Raw genomic sequence first — 27,076 nt, forward strand, 5'->3', positions numbered from 1 at the left:
TATTCTCTTTGCCCTGATTCATACTGCAAACATTTACTAGTATCTATTATAAGCTGTGAAAAATGGTAACACTGGAGATACAAATGTAAGGTATTTTCTCTGCCCTTAAGGGGCACATATTCCAGTAGAGGAGACAAATAAAAAAACAAGTAATTTCTACAAAGTGTGAGAAATTCCATAAAAGAGTTTTATAAAAATTCTACAATAACACAAATGGAAGAGAGTAAGGGAAGCTTCACAAAGCAGTTAACATTTGAAATGGGTCTTGAAGAACAGTCAGGCAGGATGGATACGTGTTTGTATGTTTTAGTTGAGATGCTGAAAATGTAGAAAGGATAAGGAAAGCTGATGGCAGTCAAAGTGCTGACAAAATCTGTTAAAATAGACAACTTAGGATATTAACTATAGTTCCTTTTTACTTTCACTCTTGCAAATTAATTTTAACCATTAATTCACAAGTAAGAATTATCTTACAAGCAATACACACACACACAACTTAGAAATGTTGTGTACAAAGTGACTATTAAACGGACAGAACCAGGAAAAGGTATTTTGAGGACAATGGGGAAAATTCAGTGCAACCAAACTGATCCTCTATAATAGAAGGGAATAGTTGTGTTACATAAAACTATTCCTAAATGTTGTAGATGTAGAGAAAAGAATACCAAATTAAAACTCAAGAGAGCTGGATTCAAGTCTCAAACAACACCTGCGCCCTAATTATGACAAAACCTTTTACTTAATTCCTAAACTGTCCCTTAGAGTTAAGATCAAATAAAATGAGTCTGAAAAGTGTTCTGAAAAATGTAAAATGCTACACAAATAAAATCTTACCGTCATTATAGTTACATGTGCCACACTGGAAAAGAACTTTCAAAATCTGTATTTCAGACATATTCAATGCATTATACTAAATTTATGATAAAGAGCCTTTACCCGTTCTACAGATCGTGCCCTCTTCTTTGGCCGAGTAGGCAGCGCATCTTCCTTCGGATTGGTGTCTATTGCCCAGTAGGACCCCTAGAGGTAAAGAAATTATATTAACAGTATATTACAGCAACCCTATGATATTGAAATGGATTTTTATAATCCTTTGCATCAAAAGCAAACATTCTGCAAATACAACGGAAAAATAGCATAAGAAACACTTGTTTTGAACTGAGAAAAAGATTATATAAGAAAATATATCCACTTATAATTACATTATTAAAAGAAAACTTTCATAAACTGAAGAATCCAAATCCAAGAACTTCTGCCACACCAAAATTTAGAAAGAAAATGATCCACAAAACACATTTTTCATAGTAATTCTAAATTGAACAGATGTTAATTATATGACATTAAAAGAATTTAATGTATAAAGATACTGTAGTTTCTATATCCCAGGACCTCACAAATCTACATGGTTAGTGAAACATTTTTAAAAACAAACTGCTTGAACACATTTTATATAGTAAGTGTTCCTGAGAAGCAATGATATGTGCATAAATTTTTTACTGCTTACTCTGTCCTGACTTAACTATTCTCTCTTACTTTTTGATACAAGTTATCACAGCATTCATTTGAAAATATGTATGGAGCACCTACTGTGTTCCGGGCACTCAGAAACTGTGACTCTCCAAAAAAAAAAAAAAAACTTTGGAAAAGCATAGATCCATAGATAATACAAGTTTGCAAATATTATACAAACAAGAAGAGCAAAACACAGAAAGATAAAGTGGCTTTCCCATTCAAAGTTGTGAGAACCAGCAACAAAGACAAACAGAAACAAAGTCTGGATTTTTAGCTCTTTTTCCCTCAATTATCCTACCTCTATACACACACACATGGGGGAGGAAAGCATGAAAGAGGGGAGTTCAAGAAAGGGAAAGAGGGAAGGGAGGAAGATATGCATTTCAGAAACAGAAACACAATGTATATCCTAGTTTTACAATTAATCCCAGTGATCATATCCAAATTTAGTCTTCACCTCTACTATCTCGTTAATCTTCCTAGGCTGTTTTTTAAGGCAACATTTGACAATGAGGGGAAATACAACCCTCACCTATCAATCCTCACACTTCATGCCCAACACGAATCATCTCCTTATACTTTCTTGAACATACCATGTTATCTGTTCCTGTCCTACACGCTGACCTCACTACTTGTAATACGCACCATACCAATGACAAACTCATATTCCACCTTCAAATTTTACCTCAGATTATCCAAAGGAATCCTTTTCTGACCGTCCTGCCATACCCAAGAATTCATCACTCTCTCCCTCTGCAAGATCTCTATACTTTTTACACATTTAGACCATTGTTTGCAAATTAACATTCAATTCTGTTTACAGGTCTGTATCCCCTTCTAGGCTATAAATTCCTTATGGGTAGGGACTATTTTACTCGTTTCTATATCCACAGTGCCAGGCACAATGTTAGACACAAAGCAAGTACTCAATTAACATCTGTTGAAATGAGAAGGGGAAAAAAGCTGTTTAACAAACTGCACCAAGAATATCAGTGTACAGGGTATTACTATGTACATGTCAGTGTACACTGTTGGGGTACAAGGTAGGTGTGTACATCTCAGATCCTGGTCTATGCAGGTACCTGAAGTTAATGCTCATTTCATCACCCAGCCACTGCTGGGGTATTTCTATGTTATCTTTTCAAAACGGTCACTACATTTCAGCTAAGGAGTCTACCAGACATGGTAAGAACCTGCTAGGTAGGACCTATGAACTTGCCAAGAACCCTATAAAATGCAGATGCTACAAAAAGCACTAAAAATGGGAAAACAATGATTTTGGGAACAGGTTTGGCTAGCAAGTTTCAGAATAAATGCAAGGGGGAAAATTTTATACTGAGTTCTTATAAAAATTAAAAATAAAGTAGGAGAGAAAATACCAAATAGTTTACATACAATAGTTTAAAAACCACTTTTCACAGAAATGATAAATTCCAGCGTTTAGTTTTGTTTTGGATGGGTATGTATATGTGTATTAATCTGGGGAAACCATTCAATGTCCAAACTTGACCCTGATTTGTTAGTAAACATTTCAATAAAATTACAAAAACAAATATCTCTTCTTCCACATAAAATACAAATGGTTGTGGCTTGTCACAAATAAATCAACAAAACTGAAAAAATTTGCCCGTAGCCTACCTATCCACTAGGTATCATAAAATCCTGAATGCCTACAAGCAAATTCTAATAATTAAAAAGATTCACAAAAGTAATTGTGAAATATTCCACCAAATAGTTCAGGCTAACACAGTATTTGAGTTTGATCTCTGAAATCACAGGTTTGAATAAAGAGACCTTAAAATTCCTCTTCACATATCAAAACCACAGTAAGATAACACTTTATACCCACTAGGATGTCTATGATCAAAAAAAAAAAACAGAAACTAGCAAGTACAGGCTAAGTATCCCTTATCCAAAATGCTTGAAATCAGAAGTCTTTTGGATTTCAGATTTTTTCAGATTTTGGAATACCTGCATGTACCTAATGAGATATCTTGGGGATAGGACCCAAGTCTAAAGCTCAAAATTGATTTATGTTTCATATAAATGCTTATACACATAGTTTGAAGGTAATTTTTTGTAATAATTTTAATAATTTTGTGCATGAAAACAAAATGTTGACTGTAATCCATCATATGAGGTCAGGCATGGAATTTTCCACTAGTGGCATCATGTTGGCACTCAACAAGTTTTGGATTTTATAGCATTTGTATTTCAAATTTTCAGATTAAGGAGGCTCAACCTGTATTGGCAAGCCCATAGAGAAACTGAAACTCTTATGTACTGCTGACAGAAATGTGTAACGGTGTTAACCACTGTAGAAAATACGGCAATTCCTAAAAAAATTAAACGGAATTACCAAATCATCCAGCAATTCCACTTTTGGATATATATCCAAAAGATACGAAAGCAGGAACTCAAGTATTTGAACACCAATATTCATAGTAATTACTCACAACAGCCAAAAGGTAAAGCAGCCCAAGTGCGCACTGAAGGATAAATGGATAAACAAATATGCCACATACATACAATGGAGTATTATCAGCCTTAAAAAGGAGGGATATTCTGGCTGGGCGCGGTGACGCACGCCTGTAATCCCAACACTTTGGGAGGCCGAGGCAGGCAGATCACAAGGTCAGGAGATCCAGACCATCCTGGCTAACACAGTGAAACCTCGTCTCTACTTTAAAAAAAAAAAAAAAAAATACAAAAAATTAGCTGGGCGTGGTGGCAGGTGCCTGTAGTCCGAGCTACTCGGGAGGCTGAAGCAGGAGAATGGCGTGAACCCAGAAGGCGGAGCTCACAGTGAGCCGAGATCACGCCACTGCACTCCAACCTGGGTGACAGAGCGAGACTCCATCTCCAAAAAAGAAACCAGACAAACAAAAAAAAAAAAAACGAGGGATACTCTGACACATAAGCCAGTCACAGAAGGACAAATATTGTATGATTCCACTTATAAGTACTAAAATTCTCAGAGACAAAGAGTAGAACGATGGTTGGTAGGGGAAAAGGGGAAGTGAATATAGGTACTTATTGTTTAATGAGTGAAGAATTTAAGTGTGGGAAGATGAAAACGTTCTCGAGATGGATGGCAGTGATAACTGCACAAGAATGTGAATGACCTTAATATTACTGAACTGTACACCTGAAATGATTCAAATGGTAAGAATTATGTTATGTATATTCTGCCACCAAAAAAGTACCTCTCAGCCATTTCTATTTTTATTTTTTTTTAAATACAGTGGCACGATCATGGCATAATGCAGCCTTGACCTCCAAAGCTGAAGTGATCCCGAGCCTCACAAGTAGCTGAGACCACAGGTCCACAACGCACCCCCATGCCTGTTTTTGTTTTGTTTTGCTTTGCTTTATACTTTTTAAGTTTTAGGGTACACGTGCACAACGTGCAGGTTAGTTACATATGTATACATGTGCCATGTTGGTGTGCTGCACCCATTAACTCGTCGTTTAACATTAGGTATATCTCCTAATGTTATCCTTCCCCCCTCCCCCCACCCCACAACAGGCCCCGGTGTGTGATGTTCCCCTTCCTGTGTCCATGTGTTCTCACTGTTCAGTTCCCACCTATGAATGAGAACATGCGGTGTTTGGTTTTTTGTCCTTACGATAGTTTGCTGAGAATGATGGTTTCCAGCTTCATCCATGTCCCTAAAAAGGACATGAACTCATCCTTTTTTATGGCTGCATAGTATTCCATGGTGTATATGTGCCATATTTTCTTAATCCAGTCTATCATTGTTGGACATTTGGCTTGGTTCCAAGTCTTTGCTATTGTGAATAGTGCCGCAATAAACATACGTGTGCATGTGTCTTTATAGCAGCATGATTTACAATCCTTTGGGCATATACCCAGTAATGGGATGGCTGGGTCAAATGGTATTTCTAGTTCTAGATCCCTGAGGAATCGCCACACTGACTTCCACAATGGTTGAACTAGTTTACAGTCTCACCAATAGTGTAAAAGTGTTCCTATTTTTCCACATCCTCTCCAGCACCTGTTGTTTCCTAACTTTTTAATGACTGCCATTCTAACTGGTGTGAGATGGTTATCTCATTGTCGTTTTGATTTGCATTTCTCTGATGGCCAGTGATAATGAGCATTTTCTCATGTGTCTTTTGGCTGCATAAATGTCTTCTTTTGAGAAGTGTCTGTTCATATCCTTCACCCACCTTTTGATGGGGTTGTTCTTTTCTTGTAAATTTGTTTGAGTTCTTTGTAGATTCTGGATATTAGCCCTTTGTCAGATGAGTAGATTGCAAAAATTTTCTCCCATTCTGTAGGCTGCCTGTTCACTCTGATGGTAGTTTCTTTGGCTGTGCAGAAGCTCTTTAATTAGATCCTATTTGTCAATTTTGGCTTTTGTTGCCATTGCTTTTGGTGTTTTAGTCATGAAGTCCTTGCCCATGCCTATGTCCTGAATGGTATTGCCTAGGTTTTCTTGTAGGGTTTTTATGGTTTTAGGTCTAAAATTTAAGTCTTTAATCCATCTTGAATTAATTTTTGCATAAGGTGTAAGGAACGGATCCAGTTTCAGCTTTCTACATATGGCTAGCCAGTTTTCCCAGCACTATTTATTAAATAGGGAATCCTTTCCCCATTTCTTGTTTTTGTCAGGCTTGTCAAAGAGCAGATAGTTGTAGATATGCGGCATTATTTCTGAGGACTCTGTTCTGTTCCATTGGTCTATATCTCTGTTTTGGTACCAGTACCATGCTGTTTTGGTTACTGTAGCCTTGTAGTATAGTTTGAAGTCAGGTAGCATGATGCCTCCAGCTTTGTTCTTTTGGCTTAGGATTGATTTGGCAATGCAGGCTCTATTTTGGTTCCATATGAACTTTAAAGTAGTTTTTTCCAATTCTGTGAGGAAAGTCATTGGTAGCTTGATGGGGATGGCACTGAATCTATAAATTACCTTGGGCAGTATGGCCATTTTCACGATATTGATTCTTCCTACCCATGAGCATGGAATGTTCTTCCATTTGTTTGTATCCTCTTTTATTTCATTGAGCAGTGGTTTATAGTTCTCCTTGAAGAGGTCCTTCATGTCCCTTGTAAGTTGGATTCCTAGGTATTTTATTCTCTTTGAAGCAACTGTGAATGAGAGTTCACTCATGATTTGGCTCTCTCTTTGTCTGTTATTGGTGTATAAGAATGCTTGTGGTTTTTGCACATTGATTTTGTATCCTGAGACTTTGCTGAAGTTGCTTATCAGCTTAAGGAGATTTTGGGCTGAGACGATGGGATTTTCTAGATACACAATCATGTCAACTGCAAACAGGGACAATTTGACTCCCTCTTTTCCTAATTGAATACCCTTTATTTCCTTCTCCTGCCTGATTGCCCTGGCCAGAACTTCCAACACTATGTTGAATAGGAGTGGTGAGAGATGGCATCCCTGTCTTGTGCCAGTTTTCAAAGGGAATGCTTCCAGTTTTTGCCCATTCAGTATGATATTGGCTGTGGGTTTGTCATAGATCACTCTTATTATTTTGAGATACGTCCCATCAATACCTAATTTATTGAGAGTTTTTAGCATGAATGGTTGTTGAATTTTGTCACAGGCCTTTTCTGCATCTGACGTAGATTTGGTCTTTTAACATAGTCCCATATTTCTTGGAGGCTTTGTTCGTTTTATTCTTTTTTCTCTGAACTTCTCTTCTCGCTTCATTTCATTCATTGGATCTTCCATCACTGATACCCTTTCTTCCAGTTGATCGAATCGGCTACTGAGGCTTGTGCATTCGTCACATAGTTCTCATGCCTTGGTTTTCAGCTCCATCAGGTCCTTTAAGGACTTCTCTGCATTGGTTATTCTAGTTAGCCATTCATCTAATTTTTTTTCAAGGTTTTTAACTTCTTTGCCATGGGTTCGAACTTCCTCCTTTAGCTCGTAGTAGTTTGATCGTCTCAAGCCTTCTTCTCTCAACTCGTCAGTCATTCTCCATCCAGCTTTGTTCCATTGCTGGTGAGGAGGTGCATTCCTTTGGAGGACGAGAGGCGCTCTGATTTTTAGAGTTTCCAGTTTTTCTGCTCTGTTTTTTCCCCATCTTTGTGGTCTTACCTACCTTTGGTCTTTGATGATGGTGACGTACACATGGGGTTTTGGTGTGGATGTCCTTTCTGTTTGTTAGTTTTCCTTCTAACAGTCAGGACCCTCAGCTGCAGGTCTGTTGGAGTTTGCTGGAGGTCCACTCCAGACCCTATTTGCCTGGGTATGAGCAGCAGAGGCTGCAGAACAGCCGATATTGGTAAGCAGCCAATATTGCTGCCTGATCATTTCTCTGGAAGTTTTGTCTCAGAGGAGTACCTGCCGTGTGAAGTGTCAGTCTGCCCCTACTGGGGGGTGCCTCCCAGTTAGGCTACTCGGGGGTCAGGGACCCACTTGAGGAGGCAGTCTGTCCGTTCTCAGATCTCCAGCTGCGTGCTGGGAGAACCACCACTCTCTTCAAAGCTGTCAGGGACATTTAAGTCTGCAGAGGATTCTGCTGCCTTTTGTTTGGCTATGACCTGCCCCCAGAGGTGGAGTCTACAGAGTAAGGCAGGCCTCCTTGAGCTGCAGTGGGCTCCACCCAGTTTGAGCTTCCTGCTTCCTGGCAGCTTTGTTTACCTACTCAAGCCTAGGCAATGGCGGGCACCCCTCCCACAGCCTTGCTGTCGCCTTGCAGTTTGATCTCAGACTGCTGTGCTAGCAATGAGCAAGGCTCCGTGGGCATAGGACCCTCTGAGCCAGGCACGGGATATAATCTCCTGGTGTGCTGTTTGCTAAGACCATTGGAAAAGCGCAGTATTAGGGTGGGAGTGACCCGATTTTCCAGGTGCTATCTGTCACCCCTTTGACTAGGAAAAGGAATTCCCTGACCCCTTGCACTTTCCGGGTGAGGTAATGCCTCACCCTGCTTCGGCTCACACTTGGTGCGCTGCACCCACTTTCCAACACTCCCCAGTGAGATGAACCTGGTACCTCAGTTAGAAATGCAGAAACCACCCGTCTTTTGCGTCGCTCACGCTAGGAGCTGTAGACTGGAGATGTTCCTATTCGGCCATCTTGGCTCCACCTGGTTTATTTTTTTTGAGACAGAGTCTCACTCTGTCAGCCATGCTGGAGTGCAGTGGCGCAACCTGGGCTCACTGCAACCTCTGCCTCCTGGGGTCAAGCAAGTCTCCTGCCTTGGCCTCCCAGGTAGCTGGGATTACAGGCGCCCACCACCAAGCCCGGATAATTTTTGCATTTTTAGTTGAGACGAGGTTTCACCATGTTGGCCAGGTTGATTTCGAACTCCTGACCTCAGGTGATCTGCCTCCCAAGTGCTGGGATTACAGGTGTGAGCCACTGCACCAGGCCTAGTTTTCTGATTTTTTGTAGAAATGGGGTTTCGTCATGTTGCCAAGGTTGGTCTGAAACTCTTGGGCTCAAATGATACTCCTGCCTTGGGCATCCCAAAATGCTGGGGTTACAGGTGTGAGCTACCACACCCGGCCATCTAAGAAGCAGTTACCTTTGCTCTTCTGTGTTAGACAATATAGAAATCTCACAAAAATTGAACTGCCATTTTAGATAGCCAATCAACAAACACAGGCTCAGTCCAATTTCCTCCCAGAGTAGGGTCTACACCACTAGGCTCATGTGGAGCAAGTAGGAAACAGGAGGTTTTTGTTTAAGTGGTTTTGTTTTTTTTGTTATTTGTTTTTTGGCAGGGAAAAGGGTGTTGAGGCAAGGTCTTGCTTTGGTGCCAACACTGGAACACAGTGGCACACAGTTGTAGATCACTGCAACCTCAAACTCCTGGGTTTAATCAATACTCCTTCCTCAGCCTCCTGAATAGGTAGGACTATAAGTGCCTGCCACCAGGCCCAGCTAATATTTTCCTTTATCTTTTTGTAAAGACAGGGTCTTGCTATGTTGCCCAAGCTCATCTTGAACTTCTGGCCTCTAAGGATCTTCCCACCTAGGCATCCCAAGCACTAGGATTACAGGCATGAGCCATCACACTCAATCTAGTTTTATTTTTAAAATCAACTTTGCTGAAGTATATTTAAATAAAAATAAAATGCACCCATTTTAAGTGTGCAATTTAAGAAATTTTGACAATTGTATACCTTCATGTAACTAACACTAAAAATACAGAACGCTAAAAATCTCCTTTGTGTGACTCAGGAAGCAATTCCCTTTCCTTCGCCTTCTCTCATCCCACACAACCACTGATTCCTATCATTGTGCATTTTCTAGCATTTCATACAAGTGAACTCACACTGTGAAACTATTTTCCACTCTCGATAGCAGTGTATGACAATACAGCTGTTCCGTCCTTGCCAACACTTGGTATTTTAAGCCTTTTCAATTATACCCTCTCTACTGATGTGTAGCTGTGCCTCGGTGATTTTCAAGTGCATTTCTCTAACATATAAAGATGTTGTACATCTTTGCATGTACTTATTTGCCACCCATATATTATCCTTTGTAAAGTGTCTATTGATATCTTTTGCCCATATTTTATTCGGATTATAAGAATATAGGCTATTTCTGTTATTAGACTTTTTAGTATTCCAAATATCTTTTGCCCATGTTTTATTTGGATTATAAGAATATAGGCTATTTCTGGGCCGGGCGCGGTGACTCACGCCTGTAATCCCAGCACTTTGGGAGGCTGAGGTGGGTGGATCACGAGGTAAGGAGATCGAGACCATCCTGGCTAACAAGGTGAAACCCCATCTCTACTAAAAATACCAAAAATTGGCCGGGCATGGTGGCGGGCGCCTGTAGTCCCAGCTACTCCAGAGGCTGAGGCAGGAGAATGGCTTGAACCCGGGAGGCGGAGCTTGCAGTGACCGGAGATCACGCCACTGCACTCCAGCCTGGGCGACAGAGCAAGACTCCATCTCAAAAATATATATATATAAATATATATATAAAAATATATATATAAATAGGCTATTTCTGTTATGAGACTTTTTAATATTCCAAATAACGAGTCATTTCTACGTGAATATGTACTGTATTTTCTCACAATCTGTGGTTATCTGTTTCCTTTTTTTTTTTTTTTTTGAGACGGAGTCTTGCTCTGTCCCCCAGGCTGGAGTGCAGTGGCGCGATTTCGGCTCACTGCAAGCTCCGCCTCCCGGGTTCACGCCATTCTCCTGCCTCAGCCTCCCGAGTAACTGGGACTACAGGCACCCGCCATCACGCCCGGCTAATTTTTTTTTGTATTTTTAGTAGAGACAGGGTTTCACTGTGTTAGCCAGGATGGTCTCGATCTCCTGACCTCGTGATCCGCCCGCCTCGGCCTCCCAAAGTGCTGGGATTACAGGCTTGAGCCACCTCGCCCAGCCTGTGGTTATCTGTTTTCATAATGGAACCTTGTAAGGAGCAAAAAGCTTCTCATTCAATAAAGTCCAATTTATCAAATTTTCATTTTATGGTATGTGCTTTATATCTTTTTATTTTAATTTGCCTACTCCAAGATAGCAAATATATTCTTCACTGTTTTCTTCCAGAAGTTTTATAGTCTTTTCTTCCAGAAGTTTTATAGTCTTAACTTCCATGTTTAGGTCTCTGGTACACCTAGGGTTAATTTTCTGTATAAGTGTGTGATAAGGAGCAATATTAATTTTTCGTTCACTCAGATACACAGCATCATTTCTTTAAAATATTGTAACATTTCCCTACCGAATTACATTGGTACCTCTATCAAAACACACACACACACACACACACACATATATGACAGTCTATTTCTAAACTCTGTATCTATCCTTATGCCAATATCATTTTTTATTTTTTTACTTTTTGAGACGGGAGTCTCACTCTGCCACCCAGGCTGGAGTGGAGTGCTGTGATCTCACTCACTGCAACCTCCACCTCCCAGGTTCAAGCAATTCTCCCACCTCAGCCTCCCGAGTAGCTGGGAATACAGGTGTGCACCACCACGCCTGGTTGATTTTTCTGTATTTTTAGTAGAGATGGGATTTCGCCACGTTGGCCAGGCTGGTCTCAAACTCCTGACCTCAAGTGATCTGCCCACCTCAGTCTTCAAAGTGCTGTGATTACGGCATGAGCCACCATGCCCGGCCACCAATATCATTTTATCTTAATTACTGTTAACTGTATAAAAATTAGAAATCAGGCAGTATATATCCTACAACTTTGGTTCCCCACCACCACCACCGCAAGCTGACCTGCGGGCTGGCAGTGGTTTGCCCAACTTCAGTTTTTTCCAACATTATTTTGCCCGTTTTAGGCCCTTTGCATTTCCACATAAATAAGAGGACCAGCATGCCAATTTCTAAAAATGAAGCCTATGAGGATTTTTTTTTTCCTTTTTGAGATACGGTCTCTGTCACCCTGGCTGGAGTGCAATGGCACAATCATGGCTCACTGCAGCCTCAACCTCCCAGGCCCAAGAGATCCTCCCACCTCAGCCTCCCATGTAGGTGGGACCACAAGCATGCCCAACCATACCTGGCAAATTTGTCTTCTTTTTTGTATGTTGCCCAGGCTGGTCTTGAACTCCTCGACTCAAGTGATCCTCCTGTCTCAGCCTCCCAAAGCACTGGAATTACAGGTGTGAGCCACCGCACCTGGCCTAAGATTTTTTTACTGGGTTTACATTAACTCTATAAATCTACCTGGGGAGGACTGGTAGCTAACATTGAGTCTTCCACTCCACAAACATACTATATGTCTCCATTCATGTAGATCCGCCCTTATTTCTCTTGGTAATGCTTTGCAGTTTTCAGTGAACAGGTCCACATGTATTTTGTTAAAATGTATCCCTAAAGTATTTCATTATTTTGCTTTTGTTAACTTCATTTTCCAAGCATTCCTTCCTAGTATAGAAAAAAATATATATTGATCTTGTATCTTGTAACCCTGCTAAACTCACATATTATTTCTAGTAGTTTTTTCCACAGATTCCTTAGGATCTAATGTTTGCAAATAAAGACAAGCTTACACATTCTTTTTCAATCTGGATGCCTTTTCTTTTTCTTGCCTTACTCCACTGGCTAGGACCTCTAATAGAATTTTGAATAAAAGTGGTTGAATGTAAACATCCTTGCTTTGTTCTCAATCTCAGAGTATAATATAAATTGTAGATTTTTCATAAAATCAGGAGTTCAAGACCAGCCTGGCCAATATAGTGAAACCCCGTTTCTACTAAAAATGCAAAAATTAGCCGGGCATGGTGGCACGTGCCTGTAGTCCCAGCTACTCGGGAGGCTGAGGCTGAAGAATCGCTTGAACCTGGGAGGTGGAGGCTGCAGTGAGCCGAGATCGTACCACTGCATTCCAGCCTGAGCAACAGAGCGACACTTTGTCTCAAAAAAAAAAAGAAATTAAGAAGAACATTTCATAAAGATAAAAGAACAATTTATCCGGAAGAATAAACATACTATACATAAATAGCAATTTGCAATAGGCCTAAATGCAAAATCTAAAATTATAAAACTTAAAAAGAAAATCTTCATGACTGTATTTGATTTCCTGACGGCACACACAAGTCACTTACCATTAAATTAAAAATTGATAAATTTGACTTCACCAAAATTCAAATTTTCTACTTTTTAAAACACTATTGTGAAAGCAAAAAGGCAAGCTATAGTCTAAAAAAACATTTAAACAACAGAAATCTAAGGAAAGACTTGTATCCAGAATATATTTTTTAAAACACTTACAACTCAGTAATAATGACAACCAATTTTTTCTAAGTCAAAAGACTTTTAAAAGAACTTTCAGAGGAGAAGATATACAAATGCCCAGGAAGCACATGAAAAGATGCTCAATATCAACAGCCATCAGGAAAATTCAAATCAAAACCATGATGAAATACCACTTCACACTCAGCAGAATGGCTACAGTTATAAAGACAGGTAATAATCAACTGTTGGCCATGGGAAGCAAAACTGCAACTCTCAGGTATTGCTGTTGGAAATGTAAAATAGCACAACCACTTTGGGAAAGGGTTTGGCAGTTTCTTATAAAGTTAACCTTCCATCTGCCCTCTGATCCAATAATTCTATCCTTCAGGAGAAATGAAAGCATGTCCATGGAAAACCTGCTTAAGAATTTACTAGTAATTCTTTATTAATAGCCTAAAACTGAAAACACCTGAAGTGTCTATCAACAAATAAATGTATAAACAAATTGTCATAGATTCATACAATGGAATACCACTTAACAATAAGAAACAAACAAGTGATATATGTAGCAGCATTATAGACATTATGCTGAGTGAAAGACACAAATGAGTATATATTGAATCATTCCATTTACATGTAGTTCTATTATGTGAACTTATGGAAAAAATCTGCTATGCACTCAAGGATCACTATCTAAAACTGGGGCTTGACCACAGGCTTATTTTGAGGATCAAGATAATGCATGTAAAATGGCTCTAAATTCTTTAAAGCAATATACAGATGCAGACATTAATTTATATCAACAATTCTAGTACAACACAGTAATGTCCTTTCTACGGAAAAGACTGCAGTGGCTTACTCTGTAAAATCCCAAAGAAAGATCACAAACAAGAATTCTACAACTTTGACCACATTTTCCAAAAATCAATCAAGATACCCTAAAACAGAAGTTAATTCCAGAAGGGAGGAAAGTGGCACCCAACTGAAAAGATCTAACCAGGTGTCACTGTTAAGTAGAAGAGAGCAAACAAATACCAGCAATTCATAAACTTCAGAAAAAAATCAAGGTTATCAAGATACAGAAAATCCATCAGAAATGGCTGGGCGCGGTGGCTCACACCTGTGATCTCAGCACTTTGGGAGGCCAACACGGGTGGATCATTTGAGGTCAGGAGTTCAAGACCAGCCTGGCCAACATGGTGAAATCCCATCTCTACTGAAAAAGAAAAAAAGAAAAAATACAAAATACAAAAATTAGCCAGGCGTGGTGGCACACGCTTGTAATCCCACCTACTGGGGAGGGTGAGGCAGGAGAATCATTTGAGCCTGGGAGGCAGAGGTGCAGTGAAACAAGATCATGCCACTGCACTCCAGCCTGGGTGATGGAGTGAGACTCTGTCTCAAAAAAAAAAACAAAGGAAAGAAAGAAAGAAAAGAAAATGCATCAGAAATGAAGATGTGTCAAAGATCAACAATAAACTTAAATGTCTTTATTCCCATCATTATAAACTATTTATTACTTCAAATAAAGTGCATTTTAACTATTCCAAAACTTTATTTCTAGCTAAAATTTTATGTCAACACAAAGTACCCTGCATGTTTATCTTACGTTGAAAATAGCCTCACAAAAAAGCTATTACCTGATTAAGTACAAATAAACCAAAAATGCTAATATTAATTTCAGACTCCTGGGGAGAGCAGTCCCTGTCATAAATAGCTAACCATTCCAAATGGTGAAATCTATTACTATTGCCAAGTATATGCCCGTTGGTAAAGGGAATCATCACAGACAATTCTCTGCCCTTCCTTAGCTTTCAATGCACACACCTCAGGAGCTGGATTCCTCTTGTCCCTGACTCCTTTGGCTTTATACCATGCCTTCATCTTTTATTTTTTTAACCTCTCCCAGTTTATTTTGGCAATCCAACTTCAAAAGATTTGTTTGCCTTGTTTTCTCCCAACTTCTTAGGATGCTGTTCCTGGTAACTGCTCAGGCACAGCATTTGCATGCACCACAGATCTAGAGCAACCATACTTTGAGTTTCAACCCTGCTTTATACCTGTTCCCTAAACAGTTAAGAATAGCACCCCTTTCATTCTCAGAAGTTTCTGGCTTGGACAATAGGTTAAATAGCTACTGAGACCACAAAAATAGACTATGAATGGTCAAACACACAGTAAGTACTCAAAGGCAGGCTGCTTGTCTGGCTAGTTGACTGAATGAACATGTGGATAACAACCATTCCAATGCCTGCTTAGGTCCTTGAAATACCTTTTTTGAACAAATACAAGTTTTTGTTACTTTTAAATACATTGATCATCAAATTAAGTCTAGAGAGAGTATTAAGAAATTTACTCTTAATAGATTAAAATATGTAATTGGCATATTGACTGTAGTATAGTAAACAATTCCCCTAAATGTTAAAGATACTTAAAACGTATATCCTATTAAGGGATTAACAGACATATCTGGCTTTTAAATCATAGTGCCAATCAATCCTTTTAGAAACTTTAAAAGTTAGAGATAAAGTTTTACTATATCATAACGAATTTCCAAGAAACAGATGGCTCACCTACATAATCCACTCACAAAGGCAGCTAACATGACTATTATGTTACTACTTGAGTGTTATAGCTCAATATCCGTCAAGTCTAAGCCAAAAAGAAAGTAACTTGATGGTCAAATGATCACACAACTAGCAAAAACATGTCTTTCAACTAAACTCTGACAAATCCCTATGATGGAATATATGCAATGAAATGAAACAAAACTGCTGATATGCACAATGACATGGATGGCTCTCAAATACATTATACTAAAGCAAAGAAGCCAGACTCGGAAGGCCATGTGCTATATGAGTCTCATTTATATTGCATTTTGGAAAAAGCAAAATTATAGGGACACAGACAGTAGTTGCAAAGGCCTGGGGATGAGGGAAAGGGCTGACTACCAAGTGACAATCTAGAATACTGTTCTCTATTTTGATTACAGTGATGGTTACACTGTGTGTCGAAACTAATAGAATTAAACACCAAAGAGTAAATTTTACCATACATAATTTTTTTTTAATTTCTAGGTATAATATCATTTTTTAAAGTAGTTTAGATCTGGAAAAGAAAAAAGAGGCCAACAACAACAAAACGTTCTCTTCCAACTTTAAAAAGAGAACAGAGAACACTGTATATCTAAACAAAAGGAATCTGCAACCACACTGCTCAAACAGTATTAACGTCAGGGCTCTAGGCCAACACTTCTTTCAGCTTCTGCAGTGTTATGTCCCTGAATCAGACTCTCACTTCTATCTAACTCAATCTTTCTAATCTTCTGAATACCCTGGCTTTCTAACCTTGGTTTGTCTAATGGAATGCCTCACATTCATAATTCACCTCTGTCTCGACAATCACTCAATGGCACCAATCCATTTCTTCACTCTTGGATCTCATGTTAGTACTTATATTAATTCCCTTAATTCCTGATTCTACCCAGCTTTGCTCTGACTCGCCCCTCAGCTAAACTTGATCATATCCTCTTCTAGCCTTCAACTCGAGTTCTTATCTACCATGAGTTAAAATGACAAACGCTAGCAACCTCATCTATTCAAGTGCTTCAGAAGTGACAAACTCTAAAGTCTCCCTTGGGAAGCTATATCAGTGTTTTTTCACTTCAATAAATATGACATTCTTATTTCGGTCCAACCAAACTCTTGCTTATCCTTCAGTCCTACTTTCTGTTTAGTTTGTACAGAAACACAGATAAGCAGTCATCATCATCTTCACAAAAATCATGCATTTACTTAAGACTAGCATTAAAATTATACTCTTATCTTCCTTCTTTAGGGTAACACCTATGACTCCTACAACACTGTTCATCATTTCATGTCATATTTTATGTTCCCTCAAACCTCTCCAGGTTTTCTACATATTTTTTAAAGAAAATGACCAAAATGGGATACCAGAGATTAACAAGCAATTTACAAATAAATACAACATAATACTAACATAGCCCCCCAAAAAAGAATACCCTTTGAAAAGAAAGATCAGTCAACTATGTTATGGTCCCTTATACTAAGCTACAGAATAGGAATAGAAAAAAATTCATAATTTGTGAGACGTGGTGGCTCACACCTCTAATCCCAACACTTTGGGAAGCCAAGGCAGGAGGATCACTTGAGGCCAGGAGTTCAAGACCAGTCTAGGCAACATAGTGAGAACTCCATCTCCACAAAAAATTTCAAAAACTTAGCCAGGCATGGTGACATGTGCTGTCGTCCTGGCTACTCTGGAGAATCACCTGAGCCCAGTAAGCTATGAGAGCACCACTGCACTGGGCAAAAAGGGCAAGATCCTATCTCAAAAGAAATTTTTAAAGAAAAAAAATCACAGTCCTTTAAGTTTCAAAAGTTAGTCTCTTAGCAGTGAATTTGTTATTTCCTCACAAACCAGGAGACCCCAATCTCTACGGTCACTGAGGCTTTACAACTTCCCATTCCCAGGCAAGACAAAGATTCCCCAACCCCCACACCCCTAAAAACTCTTCTATGAATTAACTGTAGTTATTTCCCCAGGATAGTCAGGTGGCCTTCATGTGGTTTTAAATTTCTTGGCTATTTTCTCAGTTCTATTAGAGCCCACTGCTACTAAGTTTAGATAACTGTTGAAACTAAGCCCTATAATCCTTTAGTTCCTTTCAAATCAAAGATCATTTTTCTGAACTGAAGAAAGGGAAACAAAATTGAGAAAAGGTTAAGCTGAAAAGCAGAGAAAGAGAATTATATTTTTTAAACTACATTTAGCCAGTAATCTGTTTTTCCCTAATGTAAATATTTACCTTTAAGATCATTAAGACACATGTATGAATTACACAATAAGACTTATAACCCAAAGAATTTTAAAAAAAGACAAATATAGAGAAAACAGAACTAATGAAAAGAGAAGAGATAAAAGACAGGATTTAAAAAATGGAGATAGACTGCAGAATATCTAGACAGGGTGAAAAGGGTGTAATCAAGAGAAAAGAAAAACAAATCTGTCCCCAAAAAAGCAGCAAAGTGGATGCAAAATTGAATTTCATTTTGTGTGTGTGTGTTTTTTTTAAATAAAGTGGTAACATAGCTGCTTGAAATTAGTTGTAAAGAGGTGGGGAAAATGAATCTCAGACTACCAATGTAGATAAAGGGTACCAAATTTTAAGGGCTTTTACGACACAATCTTCTTGAAAATGAACGATTAAGTAAGGAATAGATAGCCACATAAAAACATCTACGATTCAACAATACACTGCAAGATTAGGTTGTTCTTCACACCTCTCTGGTAATACAATGAACAGAAAGCTGTATCGTGAAAATACAGAGAAGATGCTATACGAGCTACTTCTACCTCTTGACCTAAGTCATGGCAGCAGCTAGCAAAATCCTAAGGGGTTATAAAGTCCATCCCATACCCAAGACCAAAATCTACTCCCACCCCACCTTGGCTCAATGGTTTTCTCCCACTGTGGTGAGGGTGGTTTTGGAAAAGCTCCTCAAATGTCAGGAAACACTGTAATACAAAAAGAAAAAACAATTCATAAGTACCAAAACTTAACTAACATTTTGGTCTCCCTCTCAAGGAAGATTGATATCATGGAAAAAGTACTAATCTAAGAACTAAGAAACCGAGTGTATTTTGCTTTTTCAGCATTCATTCTGAGACATTTTCTGTAATTCCAGGTGATTTGGGGGGTGGCGGGGTGAACACCAGGCATACTCTCTCTGTTAAGTGTTACTCAGCTGATGGAATATAAACCAGAAGCTGCTGAAAGACATATTTGCCACCAACTGGACTGAAAATGGAGCTATCAGAGAAGTTAGCACAACTAAGAGATGAAAAGAGACATTCCTGGTGATATAATTTAAGAACCTGGCTCCAGTTCTTCCTTAAGTACTTTTCCCCTTAAGTTAGTTTGTATTGAGTTTCTGTGACTGACAAGTATGTCTGGCGAATATGCCTGGGTTCTAATCCCACACTGAACCTGAGCAAGCTGTTCCTCATCTACTGGCCTTAGTTTCTTCTTTTATGAAATGGGCTTGAGCTGAAGTCTTCAAAGCTTTTTTAAAGCAGTGGAATTTTGTGTTTTCTTAAAGAACAAAATCTCATTTGGAACTCAAAAATAAAAATGACTTTATTCACACAAATGTATTTTATAAGACCAAATTTACATCTATGTCTGACCAAAATCAAAGAGAAAAATGTATTTAAACCTCGCTTTGTGGCCAGGCACAGCAGCTCACGCCTGTAATCCCAGCACTTTGGGAGGCCGAGGTGGTTTTATCACTTGAGGTCAGGAGTTTGACAACAGCTTGGCCAAGATGGTGAAACCCCATCTCTACTAAAAATACAAAAGTTAGCCAGGCATGGTGATGTATGCCGGTAGTCCCAGCTACTCAGGAGGCTGAGGCAGGAGAATTGCTTAAACCTGGGAGACGGAGGCTGCAGTGAGCTGAGACTGCACCACTGCACTCCAGCCTGGGCAAGAGAGTGAGACTCCATCTCAAAATTAACAAACAAATAAAACAAACCTCACTTTGAGACTGAAAAGAAAAATTACTACTACAAATGTACTTTATAAAATCAAATGTATGATATTTACTTATTATGACCAAAATCAATAAGAATGAAGTGTTTTAATAAATACAAAACCTTAAAACTGAAAACTACTGGTAAAAGATGAAAGCTCTGATTAGCCTCTCAGGACTCAATTTATTTCTGTATTTTGTTTTAGGTGCACATTGAGAATCCTGATTCAAAAAGAAGAATTGCAAAGAGTTAACATGTTTTCCACATCTGTCTTACCCCATATATTAAAGATGAACAAAAGTTTAAACTTCTACACAAAAGAAAAATGCTGACATGACACATTTTTAAGAGTCTCCAATTGGTTAAAATCAAGCACATGACAGAATTAAGCATTCATGTGTATTGATTTTTAACTTTTTAAAATTATTTCAAATTCATTCAAAAATCCAATCAGAACCAAAATGTTTACAGAACCCAAATAGTAACTTCACAGGACTCTAGTAAATAATCTCTGAAGTCTCTTAAAAATATTTTTCAGTCTGATCCATATATACTCATTGCCTATAGGAAATGTGATAAAGAATTTATTTTTAAAATCTAATTATCTTTTTGTAATAAGCCTTCTTTAAAGGAAAAGGTGCACCAATTCCTATTCAGAATCTCAAAGTTAAAAACATAGAGAAACAATTTTTTACAAGACTATTATAATAATCTGTTCAATCTTACTTAGAACCAACTTGACAGAGCAGATAGATGATAAAAAGTGCTATAAAATGTTCATTACTTCAGAAAAACTGCTTAAAGACAGAAACGAATAACTCTTCATCTCTAACCTCAAGAAGTTAACAGTCTAACAGAGAATACAGTATATTCATTCATTCAACAAGGGTGTCTCCTCAGTGCCATCAGCCACTGTGCAAGCAACTGGGTCTAAACAGTGAACAAGATACACATGATCCCTACTTGCATAAATTTAGATTTTAAGGGCAGTAGATAACTAACAAAGCGCTTGAAAAAAAGAGACCATATGAGTAGGTTGACTTTTTCCTTTTTTTTTTTTTGAAGATTGCTGCCTACTATGTGAAAGTTAATATAAACTGGAGGGATCGAGCCCAGCCATTGAGAGTCCAGTTAGGAGCTACTATAATGATGACGGTCGCTACAAAATAAAAAGAACTCAAAAGGGGGAGCAACAAATTCAGCTGAAGTATGGGGAAACAAAAAAGCCTCAGAGAAGTCATGTTGCAGCTCAATACTGAAAGGTAAGAAGCAGTCTAGACAAGTAAAGCAAGGAAATTTGTACAGAAGACCATATGAATGGCATGTTTGGAAAACTCCAAATAGTTCTTCACAATGAGTCTTGAATGAGGTGAATTATAGCTGGAAAGACAGATAGAGAAAAAAACAGTCAAGAATATTTTACAAGAAGAGAAAGTAAACACCTCCTGGACACTAAGGAATACTTTCAAGCAAGGTGCTTACATAACCAGGCTTACATTTTAGAAAGATTCTTCCAAAATCAGTTAGCCTAAAAACAAATATAAGAAGTCTAGCCACCTAAGCAAGTATCGTGCTTCCCAATAAATACACTGTCTCAAAGCCCTAATCTAGTAACTTACCTTGACAACCAAATACAGTACAACCAAGTACTCTTAAGTTTCAGAAACCAAGCAACTAGTACCAAGTTCAGGGCACACTATAGTTGACTAGCTATTAAAACAACAAAAAAAGGGGGGAGTCACCATAGAAAAAATGCTAAAAACGTGAAAAATGCAATGGTGTCAGGAGATAAGAAGAGTCAAGTAGAGAATATTCTTCTTGATTATACTCAGAAATGGACTAATAACAGAGAAACTATTTTATTCCAGTGTAAGAATACTTCCACTTTTTGCCAGTTACACAGAGATGGACCCCTTATATGTAATAATTAATTATGGTTCCTGACAAGCAGCTCAACAACCAAATTTAATTTAATACACAATACTTCAACCAAAGATTAGATTAGAAACAGCAAAGTATAACAGCACTGTGGTGTGCAACAGCTATACACTAGTTAGCTTCCCACAGGTTAAAACTCTCTAACAAGCTTTAGAGCAGGGTTGGGGAGGACTTACTATTTTGCAGAGGTTCCTATTCAATGAACTGGAAAAGTTCTTAATTCAAACATGACAAGTGACATATTGAAGAAATCAACTGTTTTAAGAAGATGAATCCTACCTTTCCAGGGTCATCCTTAGATCGAGGCACTTTAAGGAAACATTTGTTCAATGACAGATTATGTCGTATGGAATTCTGGAATTAAAGAAGAAAAGCCATAAGGTCAATAAAATTCAAAAAACATAACCCAACTTTAAAAACAGAATTAGAAATCTAAACATCTCTATGCTTTGCAAAACAATTGCAAATGGAATAAACTTTTTAATCAGCTTAAAATTTAAATCTTTCTGACTTTCAAATTATGAATGCTACAAGGGGAAGCTGTTACTGGAAAATAATTTCTAGAGGATTTCATAAAATGTATATATGTAGCATTTTAAGTGTTTACGACTTTTATTGATACAGGAAGATGCCTCTAATGTAATGCTAAATATTAAATTCCAAATATAAAATTGGCATATTATGATACATACCATGACTTTAATTGTGGTACTTATTTTAAGTTTATTTATTTATTCTTGGAAATAAGCCAGAATGCAAAATGTTAGAGTTACTCTACATGAAATTAAAGATGATGACTATTTTCTTCTCTTCACTTTTCTGCAAAGTCCAAATGGTCTGCAAGACACATGTATTACCACTACTTAATTAGTTTAAAAAATGTTTTAAAAAAAGTTCACTGCTCTATTACAAAAAAACATACAGAACCCTATTAGGCTCTCACCACAATCTGTAAAAAAGAAAACCACATGGAAAGATACTGGCTACAGGGAGCTGGGAAGAACATCTAAATTCCTCATTGTAGCAGGGAAGAACACCCAAGGTGGGTAGCAGGAAAATGCCCTTGAAAACCTGCAGAGTCTGTGAAATAGAAATTTATTCATGAATAAGTAGGACTGTACCCCAATTCTTACAGAATATGCCCCGAAGTCCATTTCTTCTCAATTAATTGCTCCAAAACCCATTCTCAAATTATCTTGTTTGTTCCCAAATGGCTAGTATTTGGGAGAGAAGAGGCCCAACCGCATTTAGCCATTACTTAGAATGGTACCTTCTGGGATATTTTGGCATAATGTTTTATTTTTTAATATAAAATTCAGTAGTCTAACAAGAATGCCTATAATAAAACTTCTCTCCCTTAGGCACAATATTGGAATTTTAAACGTTTTAAAAAGATGACTACAGAATATAAATTCAAGACCATCTTATTACCAAAGCAGAAATTTAAAACTTATGCTTGGGATATAAACAGCTACAAAGAATGATGCTCTCTCCCAAAGAGAAAACCCTAGGTAAGCTTTAAAAAAACAAACAAAAAAAACCTATTTTTAAGCCACATCAGAGAGCTCAGGTTGCAAGGCAACCAAACCACACTCCCAAGAGGAGCAAGGCTATTCAATGAGAAACTGGACATACAACTAAATCACCTTTGGCAGAGCATAGGAAAAAGAGATGGCCACCATCCAAGCAGTTAAAAAGAAATTAGCTAAAATTTTAAAGGCCAAGCATGGGGTTGTCACTTTGGAGCAACAAGGACCCCAGACACAAGAGAAGTTCCCACATACTCTTAAGCTCTTCTCCATAGGCCTTTACCATGTGTTCCTAAGAAAGAACAGGGGTAGGAAAGGAGACCCAAGAAAGTCTCCCCTAGTGGCATAAACAGGAAGAAAGTGACTGACAGTGACAGGCAGTGAGGAGACAAAGCCCACCAACCTTCCACAGATTTTACAAAGCAAAAAAACAAGTTTGCAGTAAAGGCAGCAAAACCTCTCACCTATAGGACTCTGGCAAAGATTCACTGCTTCTGGGGGAAGAATGGAAACAAAACCCTGGTGCCTCTAGGGAGGGATAGGAAACCCTTACCCAGCACATAGGCAAAGATGTTCTGCTTCTGGAGGAAAAGTAGAAGCAAATCCCTTGAACGCTGGGAGAGGTATAGGAAACTACCTTGGGCCCAGGATCCTACACAGATACCATGTAGAGGTCCTGCTACACCTGGAGAAGAGGCGCGAAACTCTCACCCAAAAGTAACTACAGATACACAAGACTAGTTTGGCTGAGGGAAAGAAACATTGAAAAAGCCCACCCTAAGTTCGAGGGTCTGCATAAAACTAAGGCTGGGCCAACACAACAGAGAAAACCCCTTGCCTCTACCAAAAGCATAGCACTGAATAACAAGCAAACGCAGTCTACTGACAGAGAAGGGACAAGAAATCCCCATGTGTAAAAAGGTGGGCAGAGACAACTAAAATCTAAACAGAAGAAAAAACAAAAAAATCCTACCGCACCCTTTGCAAGCACAAGTTAACAGGAGCTCACTGCTGTAGGAATGTAAAGTTTGTGGTATACTGAAGATAAAGACATCAATTAAAAAAATCCAAATTACTGACAGACTGACTCAATCCCCACAAGAATGGCCTGAGAAAAAAGATGCTTGTCCATTCACAAGTACAGGTACTATTTAACTCAACGTCTACCATTCTACACAGATATCGGGTCTCAGTCAACAATTACAAGACACAGAAAAGAAAGGAAAACTTACTGCCAAGAGATAAAATAATCAACAAAACCCAAGAGAAGACTCAGGTGTTAGAACTATCAGAAAAAAAAAATTAAAATAACTATGATTAACATGTTAAAGAGTCAAGCAGAAAAAAGTGGACAACTTGCTTGCATAAAAAGATGGAGAATTTCAACAGAAATGTGAAAACTAAAGAAAGAGACAAATATAAACGATAGAAATAAAAAACATTAAACATGATTAAAGATTTTAAAAATTTCTCAGATGGGCTCATCATTAAACTAGACACAACTAGGGAAAGGCTCAGAGAATTTGAGGGTAGAGTAACAGAAATTTCCAAACGGAGACTGGCACATTCACAAAGAGCAAAACAAAAACAAAACAGATCATCCAAGAACTGTGTGATGATAAGTGCAATTAAAGTCCCAGAAGAAGAAAAAAAAGGAACGGGGCAGAGGGAAAATCTGAAGTCACAGTCAAGAATCTTCAAAAAATAATGCAAGACATCAACCCAAATATGCAAGAATTTCAGAGAACACCAAGCAGAATAAAGTAAAAATCCACATCCCCATATTAATTACAGTGAAAGGGCTAAAAACCAAAATAAAGAACATCTTGAAGGCAGCCAGAGAAAGCAGATTACATATAAAGGAATAAAAATAAGAATTACAGTGGACTTCTCAAAAACTATGCAAGCCAGAAGGCAATGGAGTGACATCTTAAAATACTGAAAGAAAAAAAAAACCTGTGCAGTGAAAATATCTCTCAAAACTAAAGGCAAAATAAAGACTTCCAAACAAAAGCTGAAAAAATTCATTTCAGCTCACTGACACTCTTACAAGGAAGTTCTTTTGGCAGAAGTATGAAATCAAACAAAAATGCAGATCACAAAAATAAATGAACAGTGCCAGAAATGGTAAAAAAATGAAGGTAGATTTAATGCTTTTAAAAAAAAAACTGTATGAAGATATTCAGACTAAAACATAAAAAATAAATTGTATAAAGCAAATATAATTTATTACGGAGTTTGGAACTATGTAAAAGTAAAATGTATGACAACAATAGCAAAAAGGATGGGTCAAAGGAATTGGAAAGATGTGGTTTATAAAATTCTTACATTATACATGAAATGGTGTAATACTATTTGAAGGTAGAGTGCAGTAACTTAAAGATGTTACAATCAACTGAATATCTGCATCCCCTCAAAATTCTTATGTTGAAACCTAATTCCCAATGTGATGATATTTGGAGGTGGAGCCCTTGCGGTGATTAGGTTATGAAGGGTGTCCTCATGAATGAGGCTAGTGTTTCTAAAAGAGGCCTCAGAGAGTTTACTTCCCTTTTCTACCATGTAAGGTTATAATGAGAACGGGATCATCCATGAGGCAGGAAACATGCCATCACCAGAATCTGCTGGCGTGTTGATTTTGGAATTCCCAGCCTCCAGAATTATGAGAAATAAACGTTTGTTGTTTGTAAGCCCCCCACTCTATGTTTTTGGTTTTCTTTTTGTTGTTATAGCAGCCTGAATGAACTAAGATGTATATAGTAAACCCTAGAGTAATCACTAAAAAAATTTAGAAAGGGGATAATAACAGAATTGTGGCGATAAAATGGAATCATAAAAAATACACAATTCAAATCTAAAATAAGACATGAAAAAAGAAATAGGCATCAGACAAACTAGTTCACCTACCCAACTTAAAAGTTCAAGATGAGGGGAAAATACAAATCAAGATGGTCAGAAGAAACAAGTATCATTAGTAAATGGCCCAGTGTGAACTCATCACTTCAAAGAAGTACACACCTCTACAGTCTTCCTCCTCTACAAAAAGCTTAAATGTTGGAAATCTTCAAGGTTCTGCCCTATGTCTTTTTCATTTCTACATCTGCTGCCTAGCCAATCTCATCTATAGCCAATGGCCACCTGTGATAAATCACTTAAATCTGTCCAGATCCAGCAGAGACCTTTCTCCTGAGTTCCTAACGTATATTTCCAACTATCAACTGCACATCTCCAGAAACTCCTCAAACTCAACATATTTAAAACTAAACTCAATCTTTATGCCCAATGTGATCTTATTCCAGTTTTCCCTTCTCAGTTTAAAGACATTATTATTCACATAACTGCTCCAATGAGAAACCTAAAAAACATCCTTAACTCCTGTCTCTTTCTTACCATCTAAATCTATCACTAAATCTTACTAAGCCTACCTTAGATCTGCCTATCTTACCCCATTCTTTTCTGTGACTATCTCAGCCCAGGGAACCAGTCTCAGCAAAACTAGTACAACAGCTTCCTAACTGGTGTCTCCCTTCCTCTCAGCCCTGCTTCCATCATTCTCCACCCTGCAGAGAGTTATGTCTTCACAATGCAATTTTGGTGTTACCCCTTCACTTAAAAACTTCCAGTGCACTTAGGACAAAATCTAATATTCTTAAGCCTCCAAAGACTCTTCATGATCTGACCCTATCTTGCTTTCTACATTCATCCCCTCCAATGTTCTCTCTCAGGTTCTAAGCTTTCCACAAGTTGCTACTTCTGCAAAGATTACTGCCTCCAGCCTTACTCCATCTTCTTCACCTAAATCAATCTACTCAGTTTTCAATTCATTCTTGGATTAAACTTCAGTTCTTTAGGGAAGCCCTTTCTGGTGTTCACAGATTAGTTA

General features: G+C 38.1%; 1 protein-coding gene across 6 annotated transcripts in view; it reads right to left on the reverse strand.

Annotated features, from left to right (window-relative positions):
* The window catches only part of FOXJ3 (forkhead box J3), a 146,164-nt gene that overhangs the window by 53,869 nt on the left and 65,219 nt on the right, over positions 1–27,076 (reverse strand). For all 6 annotated transcript variants that reach the window (XM_032160474.2, XM_032160472.2, XM_032160470.2 and 3 more), the window contains 2 exons: positions 21,944–22,018; positions 937–1,020 (listed from right to left, as the gene is read on the reverse strand). In XM_032160474.2, the coding sequence (XP_032016365.1) occupies positions 937–1,020; positions 21,944–22,018 (159 nt within the window). The remainder of the gene's footprint in view (positions 1–936; positions 1,021–21,943; positions 22,019–27,076) is intronic.

The sequence above is a fragment of the Hylobates moloch genome, unplaced genomic scaffold (genome assembly GCF_009828535.3).
Source record: "Hylobates moloch isolate HMO894 unplaced genomic scaffold, HMol_V3 SCAFFOLD_8, whole genome shotgun sequence".
In the NCBI taxonomy this organism is placed as follows: domain Eukaryota; kingdom Metazoa; phylum Chordata; class Mammalia; order Primates; family Hylobatidae; genus Hylobates; species Hylobates moloch.